Source organism: Phaenicophaeus curvirostris, chromosome W, assembly GCF_032191515.1.
Source record: "Phaenicophaeus curvirostris isolate KB17595 chromosome W, BPBGC_Pcur_1.0, whole genome shotgun sequence".
Taxonomy (NCBI): Eukaryota; Metazoa; Chordata; class Aves; order Cuculiformes; family Cuculidae; genus Phaenicophaeus; species Phaenicophaeus curvirostris.
In genome coordinates this window covers 1411237-1438231 of record NC_091430.1, presented here as the reverse complement: position 1 = coordinate 1438231, position 26995 = coordinate 1411237, and the positions used below count along the sequence as shown (strand labels likewise).

Genomic DNA, 26995 nt, shown 5'->3' with positions numbered 1-26995 from the left:
TTCAACACCTCCAGGGATGGGGCAGCCACAGCTTCCCTGGGCAACCTGTTCCAGTGCCTCACCACTCTCATGGTGAAGAAATTCTTCCTTATGTCTAGTCTAAATCTGCCCCTCTCCAGTTTATACCCGTTCCCCCTCATCCTATCAACACAAGTCTTTGTGAACAGTCCCTCTCCAGCTTTCTTGTAGGCCCCCTTCAGGTACTGGAAGGGCGCTATAAGATCTCCTTGGAGCCTTCTCTTCTCCAGGCTGAACAAGCCCAACTCTCTCAGCCTGTCCTCATAGAAAAGGTGCTCCAACCCTCAGATCATCTTTGTAGCCCTCCTCTGGACCTGTTCCAACAGTTCCATCTCCTTCTTATGTTGAGGATTCCAGAACTGGACACAGTACTCCAGGTGAGGTCTCACAAGAGAGGAATAGAGGGGCAGAATCACCTCCCTCGACCTGCTGGCCATGTTTCTTTTGACGCAGCCCAGGATACTGTTGGCCTTCTGAGCTGCGAGTGCACATTGCCAGCTCATGTCGAGCTTCTCATTGACCAGCACCCTCAAGTCCTTCTCTGCAGGGTAGCTCTCAATCACATCACCCCCATCCTGTACTGAAAACAGGGATTGCTCCGACCCAGCTGTAGGACCTTGCAATTGGCCTGATTGAACCTCATGAGGTTCTCAGAGGCCCACTTCTCCAGCCTATCCAGGACCCTCTGGATGACATCCCGTCCTTCCACTATGGCAACTTCACCACTCACCTTGATGTCATCTGCAAACTTGCTGAGGGTGCACTCGATCTCGCTGTCCATATCATTGATGAAGATATTAAACAGCACCGGTCCCAGTACGGACCCCTGAGGGGCACCACTAGTCACACATCTTCATCTGGACTCCTTCAAGAAAGAGCAGACCCACGAGCATAGGAGAGAGGTGGTTGGGCTTCCCCTGATGCTTCTCTGCATGTGCTGGGAAAGGGACTGGAAGAGAAATACTTTTGAATTGTGAACAAAAAAACTTTTTTTTGAGGTGAAGGAAGAATCTATGCAGTAATTATGCAATGTAGCAGAGAATTGAGAAGGAACCGTGCTGTATGCTTGCCTGCAGAGAACAGTAAACTTGGAAACAAAATCACTGTGTATTGTGGCTTCCTAAGAGCTTGTGGAGCCCCTACTGTGTTGAATGGGAGAGTCTATGCTCCTTACAGCTCATTCTGATAAATACCTGTATGTTTATGCTCATACTGTCATGGTAGATTATATTCAGGCTAGCTTCTTAAACTTCTTTGCAGTGGTAGAAAGATGTATCTTTACCACAAATAAGAAAGAAAAACTGTTGTCTAAACTTTGTCTAAAAAAATCTTTGATATGTCTCTTCAGTAAGGTGTGTGTTTTTTAATAAAACGAGTCAAAAAGATGACTTCACATCTTACCAGTTAAAGTGAGATGGAGAGTAGTAGGTTATCAACTGCAGCAGGCTGAAGTGATCTAGTATAACTAAGGCTACTGTGAAACAAATCGCATTGGAAACATCAAAGAAACTAGAATATTGCTGGAAAATCATTTTTTAAAAGAATCATAGAATCACTTCTTTGGAAAAGACCTTTGAGATCATCAAGTCCAACCATCCCTGTCCACTACTCAACAGTATCCCTGAGCATTTTGTCTACCTATCTGTTAAATATCTCCAAGCTGGTAGGTTGAAGTCTCCCACAAGGACAAGGGCTAGCGCTCATGAGACTTCTCCCACTTGCTTGTAGAATATCTCACCAGCCTCCTCATCCTGGCTGGGTGGTCTATAGTGGACTCCCACCACGAAATCTGCCTTGTTAGGTGCTCCGCTGGTTTTCACCCATAGACACTCAACCCTGCCATCACCATCACTGAGCTCTAGGCTACCAAACCACTCTCTAACATAGAGGGCTACCCCACTGCCTCTCCTTCCTCTACAATCCAGCCTAAAGAGTTTATAGCCAGCCATGGCAGCACTCCAGTTATGTGAGTCATCTCACCACGTTTCCGTGACGGCGATTATATCATAGTTTTCTTGCCATACAATGGCCCCAGCTCCTCCTGTTTGTCGCCCGTGCTGCGTGCATTGGTGTAGGCGCACTTCAGTTGGGCTGTTGATCCCGCCACGCTCCTGAGGGGAATAGTCTCAGTTCCGAAGTGACTCCTCACTGTCGTTTCTAACCCATCAATAACCTTTGTGTCTTTGCTGCCACTTGGAGTGCTGTTCCCCACTTCCTCTGAGGTGGCAGAGCAAAGGGCCTCGCTGCCACACCGTTCCCCAGACACTGGAGTGCCATCCCCAGGCTATTTTCGATCGAGTCTGGTTTCGTCCCCCTCCTGCTTCAGACCTAGTTTAAAGCTCTATGGATGAGCCCTGCCAGCATCTCGGTGAGTATCCATTTGTACCCCATCATTTCCCAGCAGGCCTGCTCTTGTACAGGCCAACCCACGGTCAAAGAACCCAAAGTTCTGCTCCTCACAGCAGGTTCGGAGCCAGGTATTTATTTCCTGGCTCTTCCTACTCCTTCCCTCATCGTTCCCTGGAATAGGAATGGCAGGGGAGAACACTACCTGTGCCCCCAATCCATTCAGGATTCGTCCCAAGGCCCTGCAGTCCCTCTTAATTGTCCTCAGGTTTCCTGTTGGGGTTTCATTGCTGCCTACTTGGAAACTCAACAGTGGATCATAATCCATGGGCCTGACCAGAGTTGGAAGCTTTCTTTGCACATCTCTAACGAGGCCCCAGGTAGGCAGCAGACTTCCCTATGAAATGGGTCCAGTCTGCAGATCGGGCCTTCCGTTCCCTTCAGAAGGGAAGTAAAGATATCTAAGTTGGGTGGTTTTGGGCTAATTATTAAAGGTATATCTGAAGGCTGGCTATTAAGTGCCACAATCTAGTGGCTTAAAGACCAGCCTTAAAATATGCTTCTGTATAATTAAAAAGAGAAGCTTCCAAAATTCAATCTTGATATAAAACTGGAAGATGTGCAATATCATTATATGTGATTAATAAAGATTTTAAGTGATGCTAGTAAATCAGAAAGATATATAGGCACTGTTGTGTGTTTCATTTCAAATAGGGATTGGCTTGGTCACCTTCCCTGGAGGTGTTTAAGGCACAGGTGGACGAGGTGCTAAGGGGCATGGTTTAGTGTTTGATAGGAATGGTTGGACTCAATGATCCGGTGGGTCTCTTCCAACCTGGTTATTCTATGATTCTATGATTAAAATGTAGCTTTGTTTTTAAAACCAAATCTCTGATATTTATGGTTGGAGTGATCTTCAGCTTCCAGAATTAGAGATTTGGACAGTATCTCAAGAGACCATTTAATCTTGATGGAGAAACAGAAAATCAGGTTTCTCTGGTCCCTCTTTGGCAGATGTTTAGTCTTAAAATTCCCCAGTGAATGTAATTCAGGAACCTCCGTGAATGTTTATTTTGCCTGTTGAAGGTTATGAAAATACATCCTTCATCTTCTGTATATCCAGAATAAACTAATGTCTTTTATTTTTCCCAAAGTAGCCACCTGAAACTACTGTTTGATACCCTCTTTGTAAAAATATCTTACATGCTTCTTTTAGATCTTAACAAACATTCTTTTTAGCCTGTCATTGTGGACTGGGTCATTCTTACTTATTTCCATTAAAATCTTAGTTTCTGTGCTTTATAGACACCAACTAAACTGGACATATTATTCCAACTATGACCTGTCAGGTATTCACAAAGATCTCTCCAGCAATTTCCAGTTAATGCAGCTTAGAATTAAATTCTTACTTTATCAAAAGATTTGGCTTTTGTTGATTCATTTGGCTCACAGTCTACTTACTGCTAGAATTACTAGACGGTTTTTCTGCTGTTCTGAACTATATAGTCATTTATTAGATCTCTTATATTTGTCGTCTGTTTTCTCATCCTGACTATACTACTTGGCATTTCTTTTTAATTTCATCTCATTTACTTTGTAGACATTTCCAGTTTGGGATCATCTGCCAGTATTGAAGCTGTTTTACCATTGCAACTCATTTCAGCATCATCTACAGATGCTATGAAACTTTATTTTATTCCTCTGTTGTTTGTAGTAAGGATTATTGGAACTATGGAACAGAACTGAGTTTGGAATATATTTCAATAGGACACAAAGCTTTTCCAGGACACCTTTCTGACTACTGTGACGCTTGATTAAAAATAAGATCTTTACCTGGTGCTTCTCTTCTATATGTGGAATTGTTTTAATATGTTATTTTGTTCTGTCAATTGCCTATTGTCTTTTTGCTGATGCTTATAAAGTGCTAACTTGTAAAACTACTTAAATTACCAGATTTAATCATTTTCATAAATAGCTTTGAAACAGTAGTAATTCTTCCTTTCATAGAGAAAAATAGAAATTTGTTGGTTTTATTCAAACATATTCACTTGGACTAGTTAAGTCTGTATGTTTTAGTTTGGTACTCTTGTTTTTCTAACCAGAAAAAATGATATTTGTACATAGTTTATATAAGCACTTATTCTGGTAAACAACCAGTTACTCAAATTCTTAAATTTTATTATGTTATTGTGAATGACTATTTTTTCCGCTCTCTTGGGGGAAGAACTCAAATAATTTCGGAATTTATTAAATAACAAAATTACCTAAGTGATATTGCACTTATTATTGCATATTAAGGGGTTTATTGGTATGTAAATATTTTGCCTTATACATGTATTTTAACTGTTAGTGAATGAAACTTAGTGTTGCTGGTCAACATGTTCTTCAGAGCTGCAAAATCTATAGATGTTGTCTTGAACCTATTTTTATCCATCAATATGTAGAATCATAGAATCACCAGGTTGGAAGAGACCCACCGGATCATCAAGTCCAACCATTCCTATCAAACACTAAACCATGCCCCTTAGCACCTCATCCACCCGCACCTTAAACAACTCCAGGGAAGGTGACTCAACCACCTCCCTGGGCAGCCTGTTCCAGTGTCCAATGACGCTTTCCGTGAAAATTTTTTTCCTAATGTTCAGCCTAAACCTCCCCTGGCGGAACTTGAGGCCATTCCCTCTTGTCCTGTCCCCTGTCACTTGGGAGAAGAGGCCAGCATCCTCCTCTCCACAACCTCCTTTCAGGTAGTTGTAGAGAGCAACGAGGTCTCCCCTCAGCCTCCTCTTCTCCAGGCTAAACAACCCCAGCTCTCTCAGCTGTTCCTCATAAGGCTTGTTCTCCAGCCCCTTCACCAGCTTCATTGCTCTTCTCTGGACTCACTCCAGAGCCTCAACATCCTTCTTGTGGTGAGGGGCCCAGAAATGAACACAGGATTCGAGAAGCGGTCTCACCAGTGCTGAGTACAGAGGGAGAATAACCTCCCGGGACCTGCTGGCCACATCATTTCTGATACAAGCCAAGAAGCCATTGGCCTTCTTGGCCACCTGGGCACACTGCTGGCTCATGTCCAGTCAGCTGTCAACCAGCACCCCCAGGTCCTTCTCCTCCAGGCAGCTTTCCAGCCATTCTTCCCCTAGTCTGTAGCACTGCATAGGGTTGTTGTGCCCCAAGTGCAGGACCCGGCATTTGGCCTTATTAAACCTCATGCCACTGGTCTCAGCCCAGCAGTCCAGCCTGTTCGGATGCCTTTGCAGAGCCTCCCTACCCTCCAGCAGATCCACGCTTCCACCCAGCTTAGTATCATGTGCAAATTTGCTAAGGGTGCACTCAATGCCTTCATCCAAGTCATTGATAAAGACATTGAGAAGGGTTGGACCCAGCACTGAGCCCTGGGGAACCCCACTTGTCACTGGCCTCCAGCTGGATTTCACACCATTTACCACCACTCTCTGGGCCCGGCCATCCAACCAGTTTTCCACCCAGGAGAGGGTGCACCTGTCCAGGCCAGAGGCTGACAGTTTCCGAAGCAGAATGCTGTGTCAAAGGCTTTACTAAAGTCCAGGAAGATACATCCACAGCCTTTCCCTCATCCAGCAGCCGAGTCACTTTGTCATAGAAGGCGATCAGGTTTGTTTGGCAAGACCTGCCTTTTATGAACCCATGTTGGCTGGGCCTGATCACCTGGTTCTCTTGCATGTGCTTCATGATAGCACTCCAGATCACCTGTTCCATGACTTTCCCTGGCACTGAGGTCAGACTGACAGGCCTGTAGTTCCCTGGATCCTCCCTGCGACCCTTCTTGTAGATGGGCACAACATCGGCCAGCCTCCAGTCCAGTGGGACTTCCCCAGTCTTCCAGGACTGTTGGAAGATGATGGAAAGGGGTTTGGCCAGCACATCCACCTGCTCCTTCAATACCCTTGGGTGGATCCCGTCCGGCCCCATAGACTTGTGGGTGTCTAGCTGGGCAAGCAAGTCTCTAACCACCTCCTCATGGATCATGGGAGCCTCATTCTGCTCCTCTAACTCCTGGGTTTGTACACAGAGGGAACATCTTTCTTTACAATTAAAAACTGAGGCAAAGAAGGCATTAAGTACCTCAGCCTTTTCCTCATCCCCTGTCACTGTTGTTCCATCTGCATCCAATAGGGACTGAATATTCTCCCTAGTCCGCCTTTCATTGTTAATATATTTATAGAAATATTTTTTATCATCTTTAATGGACTTAGCCAATCTAATTTCTAGTTGGGCCTTAGTCCTCCTGATTTTTTCCCTGCATGATCTCACTTCCCTCCTGTAGTCCACCCAAGACGCCTGTCCCTTCTTTCCAAGTTCATAGTCATTCCTCTTCTTTTTGATGTTCACTCAGATCTCCCTGCTCAACCAAGCTGTTTTTTTCCCCCGACGGCTCTTTTTCCGGAATATAGGGATGGCTTTCTCCTGAGCTGCTAGGATTGATGGAAGGAAAAAAACCAATTTTCCTTCGTTTTTCACTTTCTAATTGATTTCTCAATTTCACATCGCCTAATTGTTTAACTGCAGTATTCTGAATGAATTGACTTGAGGCAGTAAAACTGACTACCATCAGAGAGCAATTTAACACTGTAGTATACTTTGTTCTGGGGAGGAAGTGAAGGACTTGGCCAGGTTAGTGGATTATCTCCCTTAAAAATTAGGTATTAAGCATGTTATTAATACTGTCGGTTTCGTCAGTTGACGTTAATTTAGATTATAGATAAATTAAGACTTAATATAGCTTTGTAATTAAAATCCTAAATATTTTTTTTAACAACTAGGTATTTTTTAAACTTGCATATTCTTAGAGAAGATTCCTCACTCCTTAAAAATTTCCTCAGTTCTGATAACAGGTAGATTTTTTTCAGGTTTTATTGTTGGATGTTTATTTTATATGAATTAACTCAAAATACTGACTGCATTTTATTCTGTCCTAGGTGATTTGCAAGTCAGATGCTCCTACAGGGGATGTTCTGCTTGATGAAGCTCTGAAACACATAAAAGAGACCCAACCTCCTGAAACAGTACAAAATTGGATTGAACTGCTTAGTGGTAAGCCTTGAACATAATGTATTTGCTTCCCCCCCTTCTCCAGTAAAGCTAATTATTTGGCATCACTAGAGATTATACTTTAAGATTCTGGGGAAGAAGTATACAAAAAAGCTAATTAGTCTTTCCTCTGGAGTAATCTCTTGTTGATTGTAGCCTTTAATCAAATATAAGTAACTGTTGCTTTTGACTTGGTACAGAAAGGATCTAGGTGGAAATGTCCGAGAACATCTCTACTCTGTGAAGGAGGTGTCTTCTGCTGACTCTGAAGTAAATCAGGACTGCACTCTGGAGATATAACTGCCTTTCTCTGTAATTGGAAATGAGAGTTAGTGGAAGTTTGGAGTATAGCTGTATGGATTCAGTATTCATATCTTTTGATAAAGAAAGATGATAAGGAGCTCACTATTCAGATGTAAAAATTGAGGGTGATTTGACCATTAGTCATAAAGAGTCAGGAGTTCTTTCCATTTTTCCATTAATTGTCGAAGTGTAACAAATATTTTCAATTATTAGATACTTCTACTTGTTCAAAACAAAGTCTTCAAGATGAGTACTTTGCACACCGCTCTTTCTGTAAACTGAATAAATTATTGCCAAAAATATTAAATGTCAATTGTTTTGTCAAAATTATGACTTTGGAAGGTAGGGGATAATGAGACTTGAAGTCGCCTATCTAAATCTATTTCTTGTAACAACAGATAAGTAAAAGTTTCAAAAATTAGCAAAATCCCTCCTGCTTTCTCTGCCTTCTTAGAATCATAGAAGGTTATTAATGGCAACCAGCACGGCTTCACCAGGGGCAAATCCTATATGACCAACTTAGTGGCTTTCTATGGTAGGATGACCGCAGCAGTGGACATGGGTAAACCGACGGATGTGATCTATCTAGACTTCTGTAAAGCCTTTGACACAGTTCCCCACAATGTCCTCCTCTCTAAATGGGAGAGATATGGATTTGATGGGTGGATGGCATGGTGGATGAGGAATTGGTTGGATGGTCATATTCAGAGAGTAGTGGTCAATGGCTTGAAGTCGCGATGGAGATCCGTGACTAGTGGTGTCCCTCAGGGGTCTGTACTGGGACCGGTGCTGTTTAATATCTTCATCAATGATATGGACAGCAAGATCGAGTGCACCCTCAGCAAGTTTGCAGATGACATCAAGGTGAGTGGTGAAGTTGCCATAGTGGAAGGACGGGATGTCATCCAGAGGGTCCTGGATAGGCTGGAGAAGTGGGCCTCTGAGAACCTCATGAGGTTCAATCAGGCCAATTGCAAGGTCCTACAGCTGGGTCGGAGCAATCCCTGTTTTCAGTACAGGATGGGGGTGATGTGATTGAGAGCTACCCTGCAGAGAAGGACTTGAGGGTGCTGGTCAATGAGAAGCTCGACATGAGCTGGCAATGTGCACTCGCAGCTCAGAAGGCCAACAGTATCCTGGGCTGCGTCAAAAGAAACATGGCCAGCAGGTCGAGGGAGGTGATTCTGCCCCTCTATTCCTCTCTTGTGAGACCTCACCTGGAGTACTGTGTCCAGTTCTGGAATCCTCAACATAAGGAGGAGATGGAACTGTTGGAACAGGTCCAGAGGAGGGCTACAAAGATGATCTGAGGGTTGGAGCACCTTTTCTATGAGGACAGGCTGAGAGAGTTGGGCTTGTTCAGCCTGGAGAAGAGAAGGCTCCAAGGAGATCTTATAGCGCCCTTCCAGTACCTGAAGGGGGCCTACAAGAAAGCTGGAGAGGGACTGTTCACAAAGACTTGTGTTGATAGGATGAGGGGGAACGGGTATAAACTGGAGAGGGGCAGATTTAGACTAGACATAAGGAAGAATTTCTTCACCATGAGAGTGGTGAGGCACTGGAACAGGTTGCCCAGGGAAGCTGTGGCTGCCCCATCCCTGGAGGTGTTCAAGGCCAGGTTGGATGGGGCCTTGGGCAGCCTGATCTAGTGGGATGTGTCCCTTCCCATGGCAGGGGGTTGGAACTGGATGATCTTTAAGGTCCCTTCCAACCCAAACTATTCTATGATTCTATGAGGGTTATGTAGCATTTTGTCCAAAGTTTAAGTGCACAATGAACCTCCTCAAAGATGCTCTTGTGGTGTCTGCCTGTATGCATATATCTGAGTAGGTCAAAGATCAGAGAAATGCTGACATGAGCACAATAACAGTATAATAGTCAGCTATATGAATTTGTCAGCTGATTCTGCAGCAGGGAGGAGAATCACTCTAATAGTACAGCTTAAACTTTTGCCTGACTCTTGTCTTTTTTCTTGTTTTTTTAGGTGAAACATGGAACCCACTGAAGTTGCACTACCAATTGCGAAATGTCCGTGAACGGTTAGCTAAAAATCTAGTGGAAAAAGGTGTACTGACAACAGAGAAACAGAACTTCCTTCTTTTTGACATGACTACACACCCTCTCACCAACAACAATATCAAACAGTGCCTCATCAAGAAGGTTCAAGAAGCAGTTCTTGACAAATGGGTGAATGACCCTCACCGCATGGACAAGCGCTTGCTGGCACTTGTTTATTTAGCCCATGCTTCAGATGTTCTGGAGAACGCTTTCGCCCCCCTTTTGGATGAGCAGTATGATTTAGCCACAAAGAGAGTGCGGCAGCTTCTGGATTTAGACCCTGAGGTTGAATGTATGAAAACCAACACAAATGAGATTCTGTGGGCTGTTGTAGCAGCTTTCACAAAATAGCTGCGTTCAGCCTGCAGTGTTCTCCATTCATGTAAACCAGTTGTTTCTCTTCTATTGACTATTCATGCTTTCTGTAATTTGTACCTTCTTACATGATGAATCAACTCTTGTTTAATGAGAATTATAAGTGGTGTATTCCCTCCTTTTCTGTGTATCTATACTGTATACAGGATTCTGCTGGTACAAGAGATATTCCTGTTAAAAAACAACAGAAAAAGATTTTACTGCCATATTGGCATTCTATTTCCTATTCAGTTTGAGTTATCTGAAATACTTTGTTTAATCTATTTTTCATCTTACTATTATTGAAGTGGTTTAACATGGAAAGCACCTCAAGGGGGAAATGTGCATGCAGTGGATTGCTAGTCTCAGCTGACACAAATGTGTGCATGCATCAATACTTCTGCAGTACAGTTCATAACAGATCAAAAAAGATCCTTTTAAAATCACCAAAGCTTAATGTTGAAATGTCTGTCAGGACATTTTATGAGGGGATTAATGCACAGACTTCAATCTGATGGATCGAAGACACTTTATTGAATTAGCTGTTTCTTTATATACCCTTTTTGGTTATATAACTGGGTGCCCACGAGGGTCTCTACAGTGTATTATTGGCTAAAGTTAGCTGTCCATAAAGCTATTACTAACATTATTGGCTAAACTACTGGGCATGCTAAAAAAACAAGTTACACTAAAAATAACTATGTTGATATTTCTCTTCCTTTGTTTTTCTTTCAGTTGGTACTTGTTCCCACCGAACTAGCTCTTGTATTCCTTTCAGCTGGCTTTTGTTTATCAGAAGGCTGTCTCTTTTTCCCACAGAACTGGCCTTTGTTTATATTTCAGTTCTCTGTTTCAAGGCCTTGTCAGAGTTGCTTGGTATCAACAACTCCCACAGCATCAAGGCCTTCTTCTCTGTAAAATGTCTCCACGATTTTATACACAGACATTGCTTCAATTCTATCTAACAAAATTATTTTAAAAGCAGAAATGCCATTAAGCAGGTTTGTCAATGGTTCCTGTAAAATGCTCCACAAATTTTAACTTTCATGCAAGTCTCTTGCGTACATTATGTTTTCATTAGATAGATAGCTGAGTCATAAGGCTAGTGCAGAAATTCCCATTTGTTTCATAAACCAGTTGTGGAAGGGATACATTCCATTATATTGTGTATATAGTTCAAATTGCATATAAACAACTGCCCCATCTTAGTATTTTGCAAGATCTACTTAGTTGTATACCTGGTGACCCTTATTTGCTATCAGCCATCGTCATTTACTGGAAATAAAGGCCTCCTGTAAAGAGCATGTATGTGAAAGCTGTTTCCAGTGTCTACAGAGTTTGCCATCCAGATATTCTCAGTCTATGCATTGCCTTTGATAATTAGTGTATAGAAAGACACCACTTCCTATCATTGTTTGTACTTTATTTTTCTTCCCCACCCCCTTATGGAAGAGGCTTGTGACCAGTACAGTTCTTGAGTGCAATTTTTAATTTTGTTTGGACACAAATTAATGTTTGTCTCTTAAACCTTGTAATCTATTTTACACTTTATAACCAAAAAGTCAGTCCCAGCAGGTGTTGCATATAAATGGTTAGCAAGTAATGACTGCAGTTCAGATGATCAAAATTTCTGTAAATGGGACACTGCTATATTTTAACTTTTTATATACAATTATGCTGATTGGCATAATATTGTTAAAAAATATATATAATACTTTGGCTTTTTAAAATGTATTACCTCTTTGCCACTGCTTGTTATCTCCCATTGGTTTCACAGTGTAAAAATCATACATTGAACAAATTAAGCATTGATTTTTTTTTTTTCTCATAAGAATGAAGATTTATACTGGGGCTTACAGGTGTTTAGAAACTTTTTTTGGTTAATATTCAGAGCAAGAATACTATATGGTATATAACTAGAGTTGAAATTTAACAGATCCCTTAGTCTGTATACTAGCTTTCTACCTACAGAAAATAAACTATAATCTTAAAAGTGCCTGAAACAGAGCAAGCATGTAATTTTTATTTTTTTTTGCTAATTAGAAAGGTTTTATTGCTTAACTGAAAGCTTTAGTTAATATCCTTCTTACTAGAAAGGGAGAGTTTACATAAAGTAGATAAAACTTACCTAATCAGTTGTGTCACTCAGATCTGAGGGATTCATGGCTGAGACAGACTTAAGTTAGATTATGAGTGTGCAACTGTGCCTGTCATGGGTAGACCTCTTGTTATCCTGAGCACAACTCTACAGCCACATCTGTGACTGGACTTCCAATTTTGCACTTCATTTTAAATCATTTAGATGCTTAAGGAGTTAACTTTAAAATACAACTTAAATTCATCATACCTGTACAACCTTTTTTTTAATAAAGGTTTTTAAAATATGGTCCTTAACATTTAGTGGCACACTGTTCTTTCAGTTCCTAAATGAAGTTTCTTTAGAAAAATTAAATTAAAAGTACATTATAAAGTATTTCAAACTTTGGTTTACAAATAAAAAGATAAACGGTGTTCCCTCAGTTGTAAGATGCTGTGTTTAAAATGTTGAGGTGCTTGGGCATGAACTTTGGACATTTTCTTTTAAATATTTTCAAAATGTTATTGCTTTAAGCAGAGGGAGGAAAATGAAAATTGCTGTGTTACTCTCATATTTGACAAGTTACAGAATACTTTCTGCACTTGATAGTGTATGCTAACTCACTGCTTTCATGGTCTCTCTCTCTCTCACCCCCGTAATGTTTTCTCATTTTCTGTTGCAGTTTGGGAGGAGAGAAAAATAATTAGGTGGAAAAGTCAGTAAAAATAGTGGAGTATTTGGGAGCAAGTTGAGTGCACAAAACTTTTAAAATGGCTTTGAAAATCAAAGCTACATGAAACACACTTCAGACTGAAAGTGTCTTTCATAGTCCCTTTTCATAGAATCATAGAATCACTAGGTTGGAAAGGACCCACTGGATCATTGAGTCCAACCATTCCCATCAATCACTAAACCATGCCCCTCAGCACCTCATCCACCCATCCCTTAAACACCTCCAGGGAAGGTGACTCAACCACCTCCCTGGGCAGCCTCTGCCAGTGCCCAATGACCCTTTCCATGAAAATTTTTTTCCCAATGTCAAGCCTGAACCTTCCCTGGCAGAGCTTGAGGCCATTCCCTCTTGTCCTGTCCCCTGTCACTTGGGAGAAGAGGCCAGCTCCCTCCTCTCCACAACCTCCTTTCAGGTAGTTGCAGAGAGCAACGAGGTCTCCCCTCAGCCTCCTCTTCTCCAGGCTAAACAACCCCAGGTCTCTCAGCCATTCCTCATAAGACTTGTTCTCCAGCCCCCTCACCACCTTCGTTGCTCTTCTCTGGACTCGCTCCAGAGCCTCAACATCCTTCTTGCGGTGAGGGGCCCAGAAATGAAGACAGGATTCAAGGAGCAGCCTCACCAGTGCCAAGTACAGAGGAAGAATAACCTCCCTGGATGTCAGAAGAGATGCTGAGCAAGAATGACCATGAATGCTGCAGAGCCTATGGAGATAAAACTGCAGAGAGCTTTGATAACCAGCTAGCCTCCAGCCTGAGAAAAATCAACATCAGTGGCAAAACCAAGAGGGCATAGAAACAATAACAGTGGTCACGAGGAGCTGGGAAGGAGAAGAACAGCTGTGGAAATTTTTATGAAGGACTTGCAGGACTGTTGTTGACATTTCACTAAGGTATAAAGATGAGGTTGTAACAATAAACTTGGTCTCAGCTTGAAATGAAAGCAGAGTCCGTGTGTGTTTAATACGCCACAAATGTTGCCCGTATCGGGTCTGAATGGAGGCTGAGTTAGGAGCACAGTCCAGTGGCGTACAATCGGCAGAACATTTGGAGGGGCTGAAACGAAGTCTGGAGTGTGCGCCAGACACCTGCCCACTGGACGGAAGGTGAGCTGCCGATAAGGGGATGGGGAACACGATAACCCAGGAACAGAAAGATGTAATTGACTTATTTAAACATATTCTAAAAGATCAAAACCAAACATTAGATATTAGTGATCTTAAATCGCTTTTGACATGGGCCCGGGATCATGAGCCATCTTTTGGCGTTTGCTCAGCATTCAATCAAGAGGCCTGGGATAAGATCGGAGTTCAACTAAGCTACTAAGTTGCTCGGCCTGTGGCGGAATGTTTTTGAAGCGTTACAGGCATATCATAGAATCATAAAACCACCTGGTTGGAAGAGACCCACCAGATGATCGAGTACAACCATTCCCACCAATCTCTAAACCATGCCCCTCAGTACCTCATCCACCCGCACCTTAAACGCCTCCAGGGAAGGCGAGTCAACCACCTCCCTGGGCAGCCTGTTCCATTGCCTAATGACCCTTTCTGTGAAGAATTTTTTCCTTATGTCCAGCCTGAACCTCCCCCGGCGGAGCTTGAGGCCATTCCCTCTTGTCCTGTCCCCTGTCACTTGGGAGAAGAGGCCAGCTCCCTCCTCACCACAACCACCTTTCAGGTAGTTGTAGAGAGCAGTAAGGCCTCCCCTCAGCCTCCTCTTCTCCAGGCTAAACAACCCCAGCTCTCTCAGCCATTCCTCATAAGGCCTGTTCTCCAGCCCCCTCACCAGCTTTGTTGCTCTTCTCTGGACTCGCTCCAGAGCCTCAACATCCTTCTTGTGGTGAGGGGCCCAGAAATGAACACAGGATTCAAGGAGCGGTCTCACCAGGGACGAGTACAGAGGGAGAATAACCTCCCTGGACCTGCTGGTCACACTGTTTCTGATACAAGCCAAGAAGCCATTGGCCTTCTTGGCCACCTGGGCCACTGCTGGCTCATGTTCAGTCACTGTCAACCAACACACCCAGGTCCTTCTCCTCCAGCCAGCTCTCCAGACAGACTTCTCCTAGTCCGTAGCTGCACAGGGTTGTTGTGCCCCAAGTGCAGGACCCGGCATTTGGCCTTGTTAAACCTCATGCCATTGGTCTCTGCCCAGTGGTCCAGCCTGTTCAGAACCCTTTACAGAGCCTCCCTGTTGGAACATTTTACAGAGAAGAAGGCCTGGATGCTGTGATACAGAACAACTCTAACAAGGCCTTGAAACAGAGAGCCAAAAGATAAACAAATGCCAGCTGAAAGGAATACAGCAGCTAATTCAGTGGGAACGAGTGCCAGCTGAAAGAAAAACAATTAAAGAGAACTATCAACATAGTTAATTTTAGTGTAACTTGGTTTCTTAGCATGTGTGGTAGTTTAGCCAATAATATGTTAGTAATAGCTTTATGGACAGCTACCTTTAACCAATAATACACTGTAGATACCCTTGTGGGCACCCAGTTATGTAACCAAAAAGGGTTTATAAAGAAACAGCTAAGCTCAATAAAGTGAACACTCGCTGATCACATTGATCTCTGCGTTTGATTTCGTGATGCTCCTGTCAACAAGTGGTGCCTGAACAGGGACCCTCGGATTACCTGCCGAAGTTGCTCTGAACGACTAAAGATGCGGTAGAGGGTGGAAGGACCGGCTGAAAACTTTTTCCGGCACTGCTGATGATTGAAATTTTCCGGCACTGCTGATGACTTTCCGGCACTGCTGAAGATTGGAGTAAGACGCATGTCCAAATAAAGAAGACTCCAGAGTCAAAGATCCACTGCAGGCAAGTAGCGGTGGTTGGGGGAGGGGATGGGTTCCATGCTTTTGAAAGACGAACAAGCAGTAGTGAAACTCCTCCAACATATCCTCTCCAAGAGAGGGATTAAATATGACAACAATTGTCTAATTGAACTATTGAAATCAGCTACTAAGTTTCTTGGTTCCTGGTGGAAAATTTTTGAAGCATTAAAGGCGCATGTTGGCTCTAAAAAGCAGAGCGATAATTCCGAGCCGAGTGCAGGATCGTTAACAACTGCACTAACCCCCCACCCCCCTAAACTGGCTGCGCTTGCCTCTGCACCCCCTGACGGGAGGGCCGGCAAACCCTTTGATCCGGGTCCGATAGACTCCGACAAGGAGCCTGATCCACCTCCCCCCTGTCCCTCAGACCGAGGGGCACAAGCCAGGAGGGAGGCGCAGCGGCGCGGGGAAGTTGAAATGTTGCAAGCTTTGCCTGTGATCTGTGCGCGGGACGGCGGTCCGCGCTGTGAACTAATTAGTGACGAAGCGATAAAGGAGATTCCAAAAGCTGTGAAAGAGAATGTACCAACTGCTCCAGAGCCCCCCACCCCACCCCTCCAGCTCCCGCGGCCCCGACTGGAGCAGCTACAGCAGCCTCGGGGGATTTACAGCGCTCACAGGACGGTCCTTTGGGATCGAAGGGCTGCGAGAATCAGAAAGTACTAACTTCTCTGCACAGCGGGGGGCCACTGCCCCGGGCTGAGGGGCAGGCCGCTCGCCGCCACTGCTGCCACCGCAAAACCCAGGCAGTTTCAGCATTACAGAAGGGACTGTTAACAGATACAATAAGAAATTACTCGATTAAACAACGTTGGTAGCAGTTCAAGAATCAAGACAGCTTAAATAATGTGATCTTACAACAGGTGCGGCTTTTTGGTTTATCAAATACTCATAAAGATACTGGATGTTGGAAAGTTGAAACAGGTATGACCTGTATGTGGCATTTATAGACAGAATGAAGGATGTGCTCAACAGCAGGTAGACAACTGAGCAGTTACAGAAGCCTTAATTTTGTAATCAGTGATCAAAAATCCTAATGATGAAAGTAGAAAGATATGGTGTGGTCTGAAAACTCCTACAACAGCAGCTGGGATCATTTACCTATCAAGCACAGCTGATGATTGCTGCCCTGACTGTAAACTGGGATAGAAAGACATTCTGTTATAGACGCGGCAAGGAGAGACATTTTAAAAGAGACTGCCACACGCAATGCCAGGAGAGAAGGCCTAAAATCTGCCCTCGGTGTGGAAAGGGCAAACATTTTGCCAGTTGGTGTAAATCAAAATGGGATAAGAACGGGACAGTATTGTCAGAAAACCAGGAGCAAAGCATGGTTCGGAGGCACGTACCGACACAGATGCCTCCACGGCAACCAGCAGCTCTCACCTCAGAGCAAGAACCAGAGGCAGCACCTAGATAGACATGATCACCACCATCGCAGTAGTGCTGCAATCATCCACACTTCACACAATACCACGGAACGTAAAAGGACCACTGAGGGGTGGCTTTACTGCCTTGTAATTAGAGTGATTATCAATAATTTGTTTGGGAATCTTTGTTTTACTTGGGGTCATAGATGCAGGCTGTACTGGAATCATTCAAGAAAGGGTATGGATGCTGTCTCCACTAGTGTTATGAACACCATTTCCACTAGTATTAATACCAAAGGATAGCTGGATAGTGTATTTAATTTTGTTCAAAGCAGCTGTGTTTCAAGCTGACTCTGTAGAGCATGGCTCGCAAGCATTTGAATCCCTGAAATACATTTGGCTTAGTCCCTATAAACTCAGCATCTTATGTAGAAGTGAACATTAAGGGTTAAATTTGGAAAATAGCATTTATTACATGACTTTTCTAGACAAACCACAAGAGTTCTTAAATAAGCAGGCAGGCAATATCACCACTAGAGAAGTTTTGCTTAAACAATGAGCCTTAGAGAATGCAAATATGGACTTAGTGCACTGTTAATTGCATCATCACCTGTTACAAAGATTGCTTGTTGTACCAGAATTGACTGATGCTGACTTTATGAGAGCAATGCAAGTAATAGCTAGGATGCCTGTGCCTCCTGACTTTATATCAAAGGGCACTAGAATCACTCAGCTGATTTGTTTTTCAGCAATTGTACCCCATGAAGGAAATCACATATGGGGAGACAGAGGGCTGTGGTTCAACTGACCAGTCTGTGATTCTATCAACACAGAAACTACAAAAAAAAAAAAAAAATTACCAGAAGTGAAATATTTGTTAGACAATTGATATAAGCCTTATTAGATAATGCATGTACATATTTTAAGTGTTGTATGTTCCCGGTACCGTGTGTAGTTTAAATATCCATAGCATCGAAAAATTGTGGATCCAATAGTGATAACCAACATTGTATGAATGTATTCAGCTAGCTGAGAAATGAGTGGTCTTGTGTGTGTGTTTGAAGTACTTCAAATGTTTGTAAGACTTACAAATTGGTTTTGATCAATCTTAGAAATACATCTCTGGGACCTTTCAATCTCAAATGTCCACTAAGCCAGCAAACAGGTAGATTTACCTGGGGATCTTTGGAATGAAAGGCTTCAGAAGGAAAAGTTTTAAAATACCTAGCAAAACATAAAAAAAGGAAAGAGAGAGAAAAAAAAATTGATAAAGCCCAGCCTTGCAGCTGTATGTGTGTGAGTGCCTCCTCCCCGCCTGCTTCTCCTTCCTTTCGAAGTTTTTTTTTCTCTTTTCAGCTTCTTTGCTGAAGTCCAGAGGAGTTAACAGTGTTATCTCTCTAGGGGAATGCCAATCTGTGAGAACACTCTGCATTCCAGTGTCCTTCATCAGCAACCGCTGGGCCCTAGTGCAGACAACCTTTAGGGATAATTGAGCCAATGATAGAGGAAAATTCAAAAGATTCATTACGAATGACTGAGTGGATATTTTGCCACACTAACCCCAAAACCCAGTAGTAACTAGACTCGAAATGATTACAACAATAATCACCAAGGGAAGAAAAAGAAGAACTCAGTTATTAGGCCAGGACCTGACAATCATTTATATCCCAATGACAAAAGAATATGCTAAGTGATGCATGGCAAATATTTTGAATTTACAGGTAGCTCTAACAGATTATCCAGGAATTATTGATATCCACTTACCGAGTCATAAATTGTTTTCCTCTCTGCAAACATTACAAATAGAACAGAAGCCCTTATGTAGAGAGCGACCGGTTAACGGCCCTACAATATTTACTGATGGCTCAGGAAAAACAGGAAGAGCAGTACTAACGTGGAAAGAAAATGGACAGTGGGCAAATAAAGTGTAGTTTATATAGTAGAAGGATCAACACTAATAGTGGAATTATATGCAGTGCTAAAGCCTTTGAATGACATCATAGTCCCTTTAATTTAGTTACAGATTCACAAAATGTAGCCAGAGTACTGCAGCATATAGAAAGAGGATGGTTAAAACAGGTAAATAATGAGTGATTGCTTTTAAATGTTAAAGCAGTTACGGTTTCAAGTCACAGCTAGAAGAGCAGAACTTTACGTGATGCACATTCGGAGTCACACATCACTTCCAGGATTTATAGTCGAAGGGAACAGAATAGCAGACAGACAGCAGGGCCAGTCCAGGGCCCGCTACCAAACATTATTCAACAAGCACAACAAGATTCACATAATCTTATCGCCAGTCTGCCAAGGCACTACGTAGGCAACTTAAAATTTCATTAAAATTAGCCTGGAACATAATAAAATATGCCCAGATTATCAACAAATAACACCATTACAGCCTAGAGGAGCCAACACGAGGGGACTAAGCGCTTTACAAATTTGGCAAAAAGATACTATTCACATACCTGAATTTGGAAGATTGAGATATGTACATGTTTCGATTGACAGGTATTCAATTGCAATATGGCCAACAGCACATACAGAGGAATCTTTAAAGGAAATAGCAAACTCACACAGGTAAAAACAGACAATGGCCCAGGATATGTTTCTAATATAACAAAATCCTTTTTTCAACAATGGGCAATCACACATGTCACGGGCATTCCTCACTCACCGACATGGCAAGCCATAGCTGAACAAGCTCATGGTACATTAAAAAATATGTTGTTAAAACAAAAAAGGGGGAGCATGGGATACGCCCCTCAAGAGAGACTATTAAAAGCTATGTATGTTCTAAATTTTTTAAATCCTTGCCAAGACAATATTCCCCTGATAGAGCGACATTTTATCATGAAATCAAATGATATCATGAGTAAAGCTAAAGTAATGATACGTAATTTAGAAACGAGACAATGAGAAGGTCCATGGCCATTAATAACGTGGGGGTGAGGGTATGCTTGTGTTTCTACAGATCATGGGCTGCAATGGATGCCAGCATAGATGTGTGCGACCTGCATTGCAATAATTGTGGGAATTTCGTGTTGAGCAACGACCATTCCATGGATCCCCGCACAATCCCAAGAAAACATCTGGGTAACCCTAGCAAATGCAGCACAGCAAGATTCATTGTGTTTGTCGGTAGCAACTCCAACCAAACTATTTAGCACCTGTTTAGTAAGTTTGCCGACAGATGATGTTCTTTATTAGGTATGATAAAAGTAGATTTTAGTAAATGTTTTAGTTATATAAACAAAATTGTAACTCTTATATAAAATGTTAATTCCTTACTTAGTGTGTGTTGAAATTATATTATATGATGTAATTACATATCTGCAGATATATCCAAATCCAACAACATCTCCCTGCAATCACCAAGAGAACTGTATTTTATTTGAGGAGACAGAGCATGGGCAGATATTCCTTCCTGTATTTCAGGAGGCCCATGTACATTAGGCAAATTCATATGATTAACTCCGAATGTTTCTATGATTTTAAACCATACTTTGGCTCAGCATCATCAAACAAATGCCTCATTGGCAGCTTTATCTAGTGTTTTGACATATTTATCAGATCATTCAGAATTTATACATTAAAGTATTAACACCTTAGAATATTTAACAGAAGAATTGCAAATATAGAATGAGTGGAATACACGTGCAGGATTTTTTGTTGGAATAGAACCTTGGATTATAAAAATGGCCATGATAGGTTTTAAGATTTTACTTGATTTTTTTCTAGCATATTGATTTGTGTGCCTTGCTTAATTAATTTAGTGTAGAGCTTGATTCATAGAGTGTTAAGACAAATATTAGTAGTTCATGAAAACAAAAAAGGGGGAGATGTCAGAAGAGATGCTGAGCAAGAATGACCATGAATGCTGCAGAGCCTATGGAGATAAAACTGCAGAGAGCTTTGATAACCAGCTAGCCTCCAGCCTGAGAAAATACAACATCAGTGGCAAAAACAAGAAGGCATAGAAACAATAACAGTGGTCACGAGGAGCTGGGAAGGAGAAGAACAGCTGTGGAAATTTTTATGAAGGACTTGCAGGACTGTTGTTGACATTTCACTAAGGTATAAAGATGAGGTTGTAACAATAAACTTGGTCTCAGCTTGAAATGAAAGCAGAGTCCGTGTGTGTTTAATACGCCACACCTGGACCTGCTGGCCACGCCGTTTCTGATACAAGCCAAGATGCCATTGGCCTTCTTGGCCACCTGGGCACACTGCTGGCTCATGTTCAGATGGCTGTCAACCAACACCCCCAGGTCTTTCTCCTCCAGGCAGCTTTCCAGCCAGACTTCTCCTAGTCTGTAGCACTGCATAGGGTTGTTGTGCCCCAAGTGCAGGACCCGGCATTTGGTCTTGTTAAACCTCATGCCATTGGACTCAGCCCAGCAGTCCAGCCTGTTCAGATCCCTTTGGATCCTGCAGAGCCTCCAGCAGATCCACGCTTCCATCCAGCTTAGTGTCATCTGCAAACTTGCTAAGGGTGCACTCAATGCCTTCATCCAGGTCGTTGATAAAGACATTGAACAGGGCTGGACCCAGTGCTGAGCCCTGGGGAACCCCACTTGTGACCGGACTCCAGCTGGAGTAAACTCCATTTCCCACCACTCTCTGGGCCCGGATATCCAACCAGTTTTCCACCCAGGAGAGTGTGCGCCTGTCCAGGCCAGAGGCTGACAGTTTCTCAAGCAGAATGCTGTGAGAAACTGTGTCAAAGGCTTTGCTGAAGTCCAAGAAGATATATCTACAGCCTTTCCCTCATCCAGTAGTCGGGTCACTTTGTCATAGAAGGAGATCGGATTGTTTGTCCTTCTTTAATCTCTTCCAGAGGGAGGGTTTGTTGTTTAGTTTTGTATTCACGTAGAAGATAACTGCCTACAGTACTTATCAGCTTTATTTTTCTTAAAGATGGAACCTCTGTCTGTGATGGGTAGAGCTTGTATTGGGTGTATCAAAGAACTCTGATATGAATCACAAATGGTTTGTGAGTAGTTACAGTATCTTTTGGTAGACCACCTGGCATAAGCCTGCATGTGCAGTGGAAATAGATGATTTTGTGGAGCCTTGAGTCCTATTTTGTGCTTTAAAAAACCCAAAGCCTCATGAGTGCTTCCAAATCTTAGATCCAACCATGAAGGTCGGTTTGGTAGGTTAACAGGAACTGATTTAATAACGCTCCTTGCTTTTGTTGTTATTTCAGATTCTAATAAAATGATTAACATAAGTGGCTGCTTTGTTCTGCTGAAATTCAGATACCTTTCTTCCTATTAGCTGCTACTGCAGCTCACAGAGACCTAGTTTTTAAGAGAGTTTTGGCTGCTCTGAGTCCTCAGCTTTCAATGGCTGCTTAAAGTGAATATTGCTGTCATAGCCTGAACCTGAACCTGTGCCTCAGGTAAGAACATATATTATTCTGGGATTCATTCCTTTAAAACAGAGATTTACTTGAGATTTACATCTTCCTCTCCTGTGTTTCTAGAGATGATGTTGCAGTGCTCCTATATGGGATGTTAGTGAAACCTGTGTGCCATACATGATGCTTTAGAGGCAGAAGTTGACTAGCTATAAAAAGCTGGTGACTGAATGCTCATGTGTTCATGCCTATTTCTCTTACAAAGTGAAGATATGTATTAAGTAATGTGTTCTCTGTGAACTGGACTGAATCAGTACTGAAGCAAAATAAAGCACCCTTTCAAGCTATGATGAGCTGCATTTACTGTTTATCACATGCACACAACACTTAAAGGATTATTTTTCATTTTCTAAATAATTTCCAGAAAAATGTCACCAAAGGACAGGCTTACAGTTGCAGTCAGTAATATATAAGCACGTGCTTGAAATATCTACTTTAGTAGATGATGATGGGCAATCAAACGGGGGCCAGAGCTAGAATACTAAATATAGTTTGGAAGGGACATGGTCATGTTCTGCACTGTTTAATTGTAATGCCTTCTAGGGAGTCTGCACAGTAGACTGGATTTTGGACTCTTTCCCTTAGCATGCTTCCTATAGATGAAAATCCTCACTATCTTAAAAAACATCTTGGCCAGTATCAAAGCCATCACAGTTTATAACAGAGTCTCCTAACCTTTTTTCTAGACAAGAGGATTGTCAGTATTCACCTTGACTCAGTCACGAGTGGGTTTTGGAGATTCTGTTCTAACTGTGCGGTGTCCCCAGAGCTCAGTGCTGGGGCTGGTTCTGTTCCATATCGTCATCAGTGATCTGGACAAGGGGATTGAGTGCTCCCTCAGTAAGCTTGCAGATTGACACCAAGTTGTATGGGAGTGTTGATCTGCCTGAGGGCAGGAAGGCTCTGCAGAGGGACCTGGACAGGCTGGATCCATCCATGGGTTGAGGCCACTTGTATGGGGTTTAACAAGGCCAAGTGCCGAGTCGTGCGCTGGGGTCACAACAACCCCATGCAGTGCTACAGGCTTAGGGAAGAGTGGCTGGGAAGCTGCCTGGCAGAGAAGGACCTGGGGGTGCTGGTTGACAGCAGCTGAAGTGGCCCAGCTGGCCAAGCAGGCCAACAGCATCCTGGCTTGCATCAGAAATAGCGTGGCCAGCAGGAGCAGGGAAATGATTGTGCCCCTGGACTCGGTGCTGGGGAGGCCGCACCTCGAATCCTGGGTTCAGTTTTGGGACCCTCACTCCAAGAAGGACATTGAGGGCCTGGAGCATGTCTGGAGAAGAGCGACGAAACTGGTGAAGGGGCTGGAAAACAAATCTTATGAGGAGCGGCTGAGGGACCTGGGGTTGTTTAGCCTGGAGAAGAGGAGGCTCAGGGGAGGTGCCTTGACTTCTCTATCATGCTGTTTCCTTGAGCTGCAGACCTGGAAGGTAATTTTCCTTGGCAGCACTCTTCCCTAGTCTAATGCTTTCTAGGAATTTTCAAAGTGGTGTTTACCATTTTAGCAATGTAATTTTTTTAAACTTGTATACTAAAAATAAAAGAATAAGGTTTCAACTCTTTTACCTCTACTGCTTCCTGAAACTTTATAGCAACCACTAAATTGTTTTGCCTGCGTATGTGTTTAAGTTCTGTGGATGTAGGGCTTTCAGAAGCTTCATGCAGAAAAGCGACATACTGATATTAATTTCTGAGTTAAGTTTTCTTAAGTACACAATTCTTCAGCACTTTTGGCCTTTGCAGAACTAAAAATGTAGCCACTGAATAACCATGAATGAGATGCAAATTTCCAAGCTTTTCGTGTTTATACATTTCAAGAAAAAGCAGTGATGCAAAAAAAAAAGTGTCCTCTGGACAAATTTTGCCTGAATTCACCCAGTTTAGGAAAGTAGCATTGTGTAGCATGATTTCCAACCCCCAGCATTGAAACACTACTGTACTAATGAGTGGGCAGAGGGGTGTTTTCTCTGTGCTAGACACTTTCCTGAGAACTCTGCTATAGAAGAGTCCTTTTCATTTTAGGTATGATGGAAGAATGATGAAGCCATTAACCACTAACTAACCACTGCTTTTATGCTAGAGATTTCTAAGCATAAATTTCCTTTTCAGAAATCATGTAAAGAAACCCTATTGTCAGAGAGACATGTCTGATGTTGACTACTTCAAAACTAATCCATTGTGTATATCCTTGTGCAATAAAACAGTTCAGAAGGGAGGGGGAGAGGGAAAGCTGGTGTTTCTGTATTGTGTTTATTCTTACACGTTCTGCCTTATTTTTAAGGTTTCATAAATATGACAAAATAAGGCTTTTCCATAAGTGGTCTTTATGAGAACATGGAAGATATTTCATGTTTCAAAAATTATAACAGGGTGAATAAAATGAGTCACATTTTAAGTGATTCAGTTCAGAAGTTTGGATTTTTGATAACCAAGAATTGGAAACCAAGTGATGTCTTATGCTGGCCAATTTTGTGGATGGTCCTTCCTTCTACTGTCTCCAACCAAACAAAATTTTAAAAGTTGATAAGAATGTTGGCATAAAAGGGCATTTGGTGATTTTACTTTTGTTGTTGTTGTTGTTTTGACAGGGTAGGGAACAATTGTTGATATAATTAGCATTTAAGTACTTACCCCAGTATAATGGAAAATTATACATGAAGCAGAATTGACCAATGTTGTAGTGTGAAAGAGTAGAGTGAAAAATTCTAAAACCTTATATCAAATAAAGGCTTCCCACTTATATGTTTCTGTTAGTTGTTCAGAGGAATTATAGGTTCATAGTTGTAGCCCAATATTTGATGCAGTATCTTGATCTGAATTAGGGGATAAAAGTAAACTCCAAGCATTAGAGAAACAAAGTTTAATATTAAATGTTTGCTTTATAGATTATATTCTATGGTGGTTTACATTCTTTTTATTTTGTTTTGGTGCTTAATATGTCCTTACAGACTCTAAGAAAACTGTGGAAAACAATTTAATTTTTCCTGGTTTTCTTACTTGTGGAAAATAAACCTTTCTTTTTTTTTAAAAAAAAAAAAGACTTTTACATGCATTAACTTTAAGCCATAAGATTGTTTTACCTAAACATTTAATATGCATGTTTGTATAAAATAACAGTCATAAGGATCAAATTACTATAGAAATACATATGCTATGTATCAACTGCACAGGGAAAATATATTTCTGGAGGTGCACCACTGATTAGCACAAAAGCTAATTTTTAGCACCTTCAGTTCCTTTTTCTTGTTTATATCAATGATTTCCTGCAGCTAGGTTCCAGAAGGGAAGGTACAAGATAATGTCTTAAATTTAGAAAATAATAGTAACTTACAGGATATTAATGTCTTTCAAGGAGACTGTTTAAAATTTATTATAACTGGTGATCTCTTTTCAAGTTGCCAAGTATTTTCCAGTACATATGCTGGGGGCAGGGACTGCACATTTTGGTGCACATGTGAGGAAACTGGGGAAGGGGAATTAGTTTAAAATCCAAATGAATGGTTTGCAGTTACAATCTGAAGGTTGGTTTGTTGAACTGGGGTCAATAAGGTGTATCTTGCTGTTTCCGTGGAAGTCTAACGTTGCTAAATGTTGAAAATCACTATCTGCAATTTGTGTTTTGGTCAGTAGAGCTTTGCAAGATAGTAATACAGCTTCTCAGCATTCCAGAAATGAAGCACTGTCATAGTATCTTGTTTCTGCATACTGCACACAGCTGAACCTCTGACAGAATGGACTACTATCATTGTTTGTTATCAAAATGTCATTTGACATTGGTTCACTAGACTAGCAGCTCAGGGACTGAGCAGTCCAATATCTGCTGTTCCTGTCTCTTGGTATTAAAGGTACTGAAGACTGCAAAATTCTCATGGTTCTCTACAGCAGGTTTTATGCTGTATGCTACTAACCTAGACACACTAAACATTTGATCATTTAACTCCTTGTATAATGCAAACAGTAGATGTCCTGAATGTGCAAATTCTTGTGTGAAATTAAGCATTTTGATTTAATTTTGAATTTGTAACTGACAACAGGGAATCCAGAAACATCTTTTAGGTTTTTGTCCATTAATAATGCCGTTAATAATTTGTGCCTGAGTTCTGTTAGAAACTAATACAAAATATAAGAAATAAGGTTGTCTCTCATTGTGATCATATTCTTGGAACTCCTTTATAGGTAAGTGTAGTGATTGAGGCACGGAAACCATTCTGAGGCAACAAACGAGATCACTTTATTGTGCAGACGCAAAGCCTTATATAGTGTTTCTCTACTCAGCTAACACCTACCCCAGTGAATTTCCACTTCTAAGAATCCCACAGCAACAGTGATAGAGTGCAACCGACTATTTACTACCGACATGCCCCTTATCTTCATGTTTTCCGTCTAATGCATTCTTTCCTTATTAACTCACGGG

The 26995-nt window shown here is 42.0% G+C and overlaps 1 protein-coding gene across 2 annotated transcripts in view; it reads left to right on the top strand.

Moving 5' to 3' along the window:
• The window catches only part of LOC138732945 (Golgi phosphoprotein 3-like), a 60830-nt gene extending 39547 nt beyond the window's left edge, over positions 1–21283 (top strand). The window contains exons 3-5 of one of the 2 annotated variants that reach the window (XR_011339344.1): positions 7320–7434; positions 9719–13845; positions 21170–21283. Coding sequence is in view for 1 of the 2 variants with exons in the window: in XM_069879751.1 (XP_069735852.1) it covers positions 7320–7434; positions 9719–10143 (540 nt within the window). In the remaining variant the exon portion in view is untranslated. Of the gene's footprint in view, positions 1–7319; positions 7435–9718; positions 13896–21169 lie in introns of those variants that run through there. The other variant, XM_069879751.1, reaches the window with a different exon arrangement.
• Positions 21284–26995: the final 5712 nt, after the last annotated feature.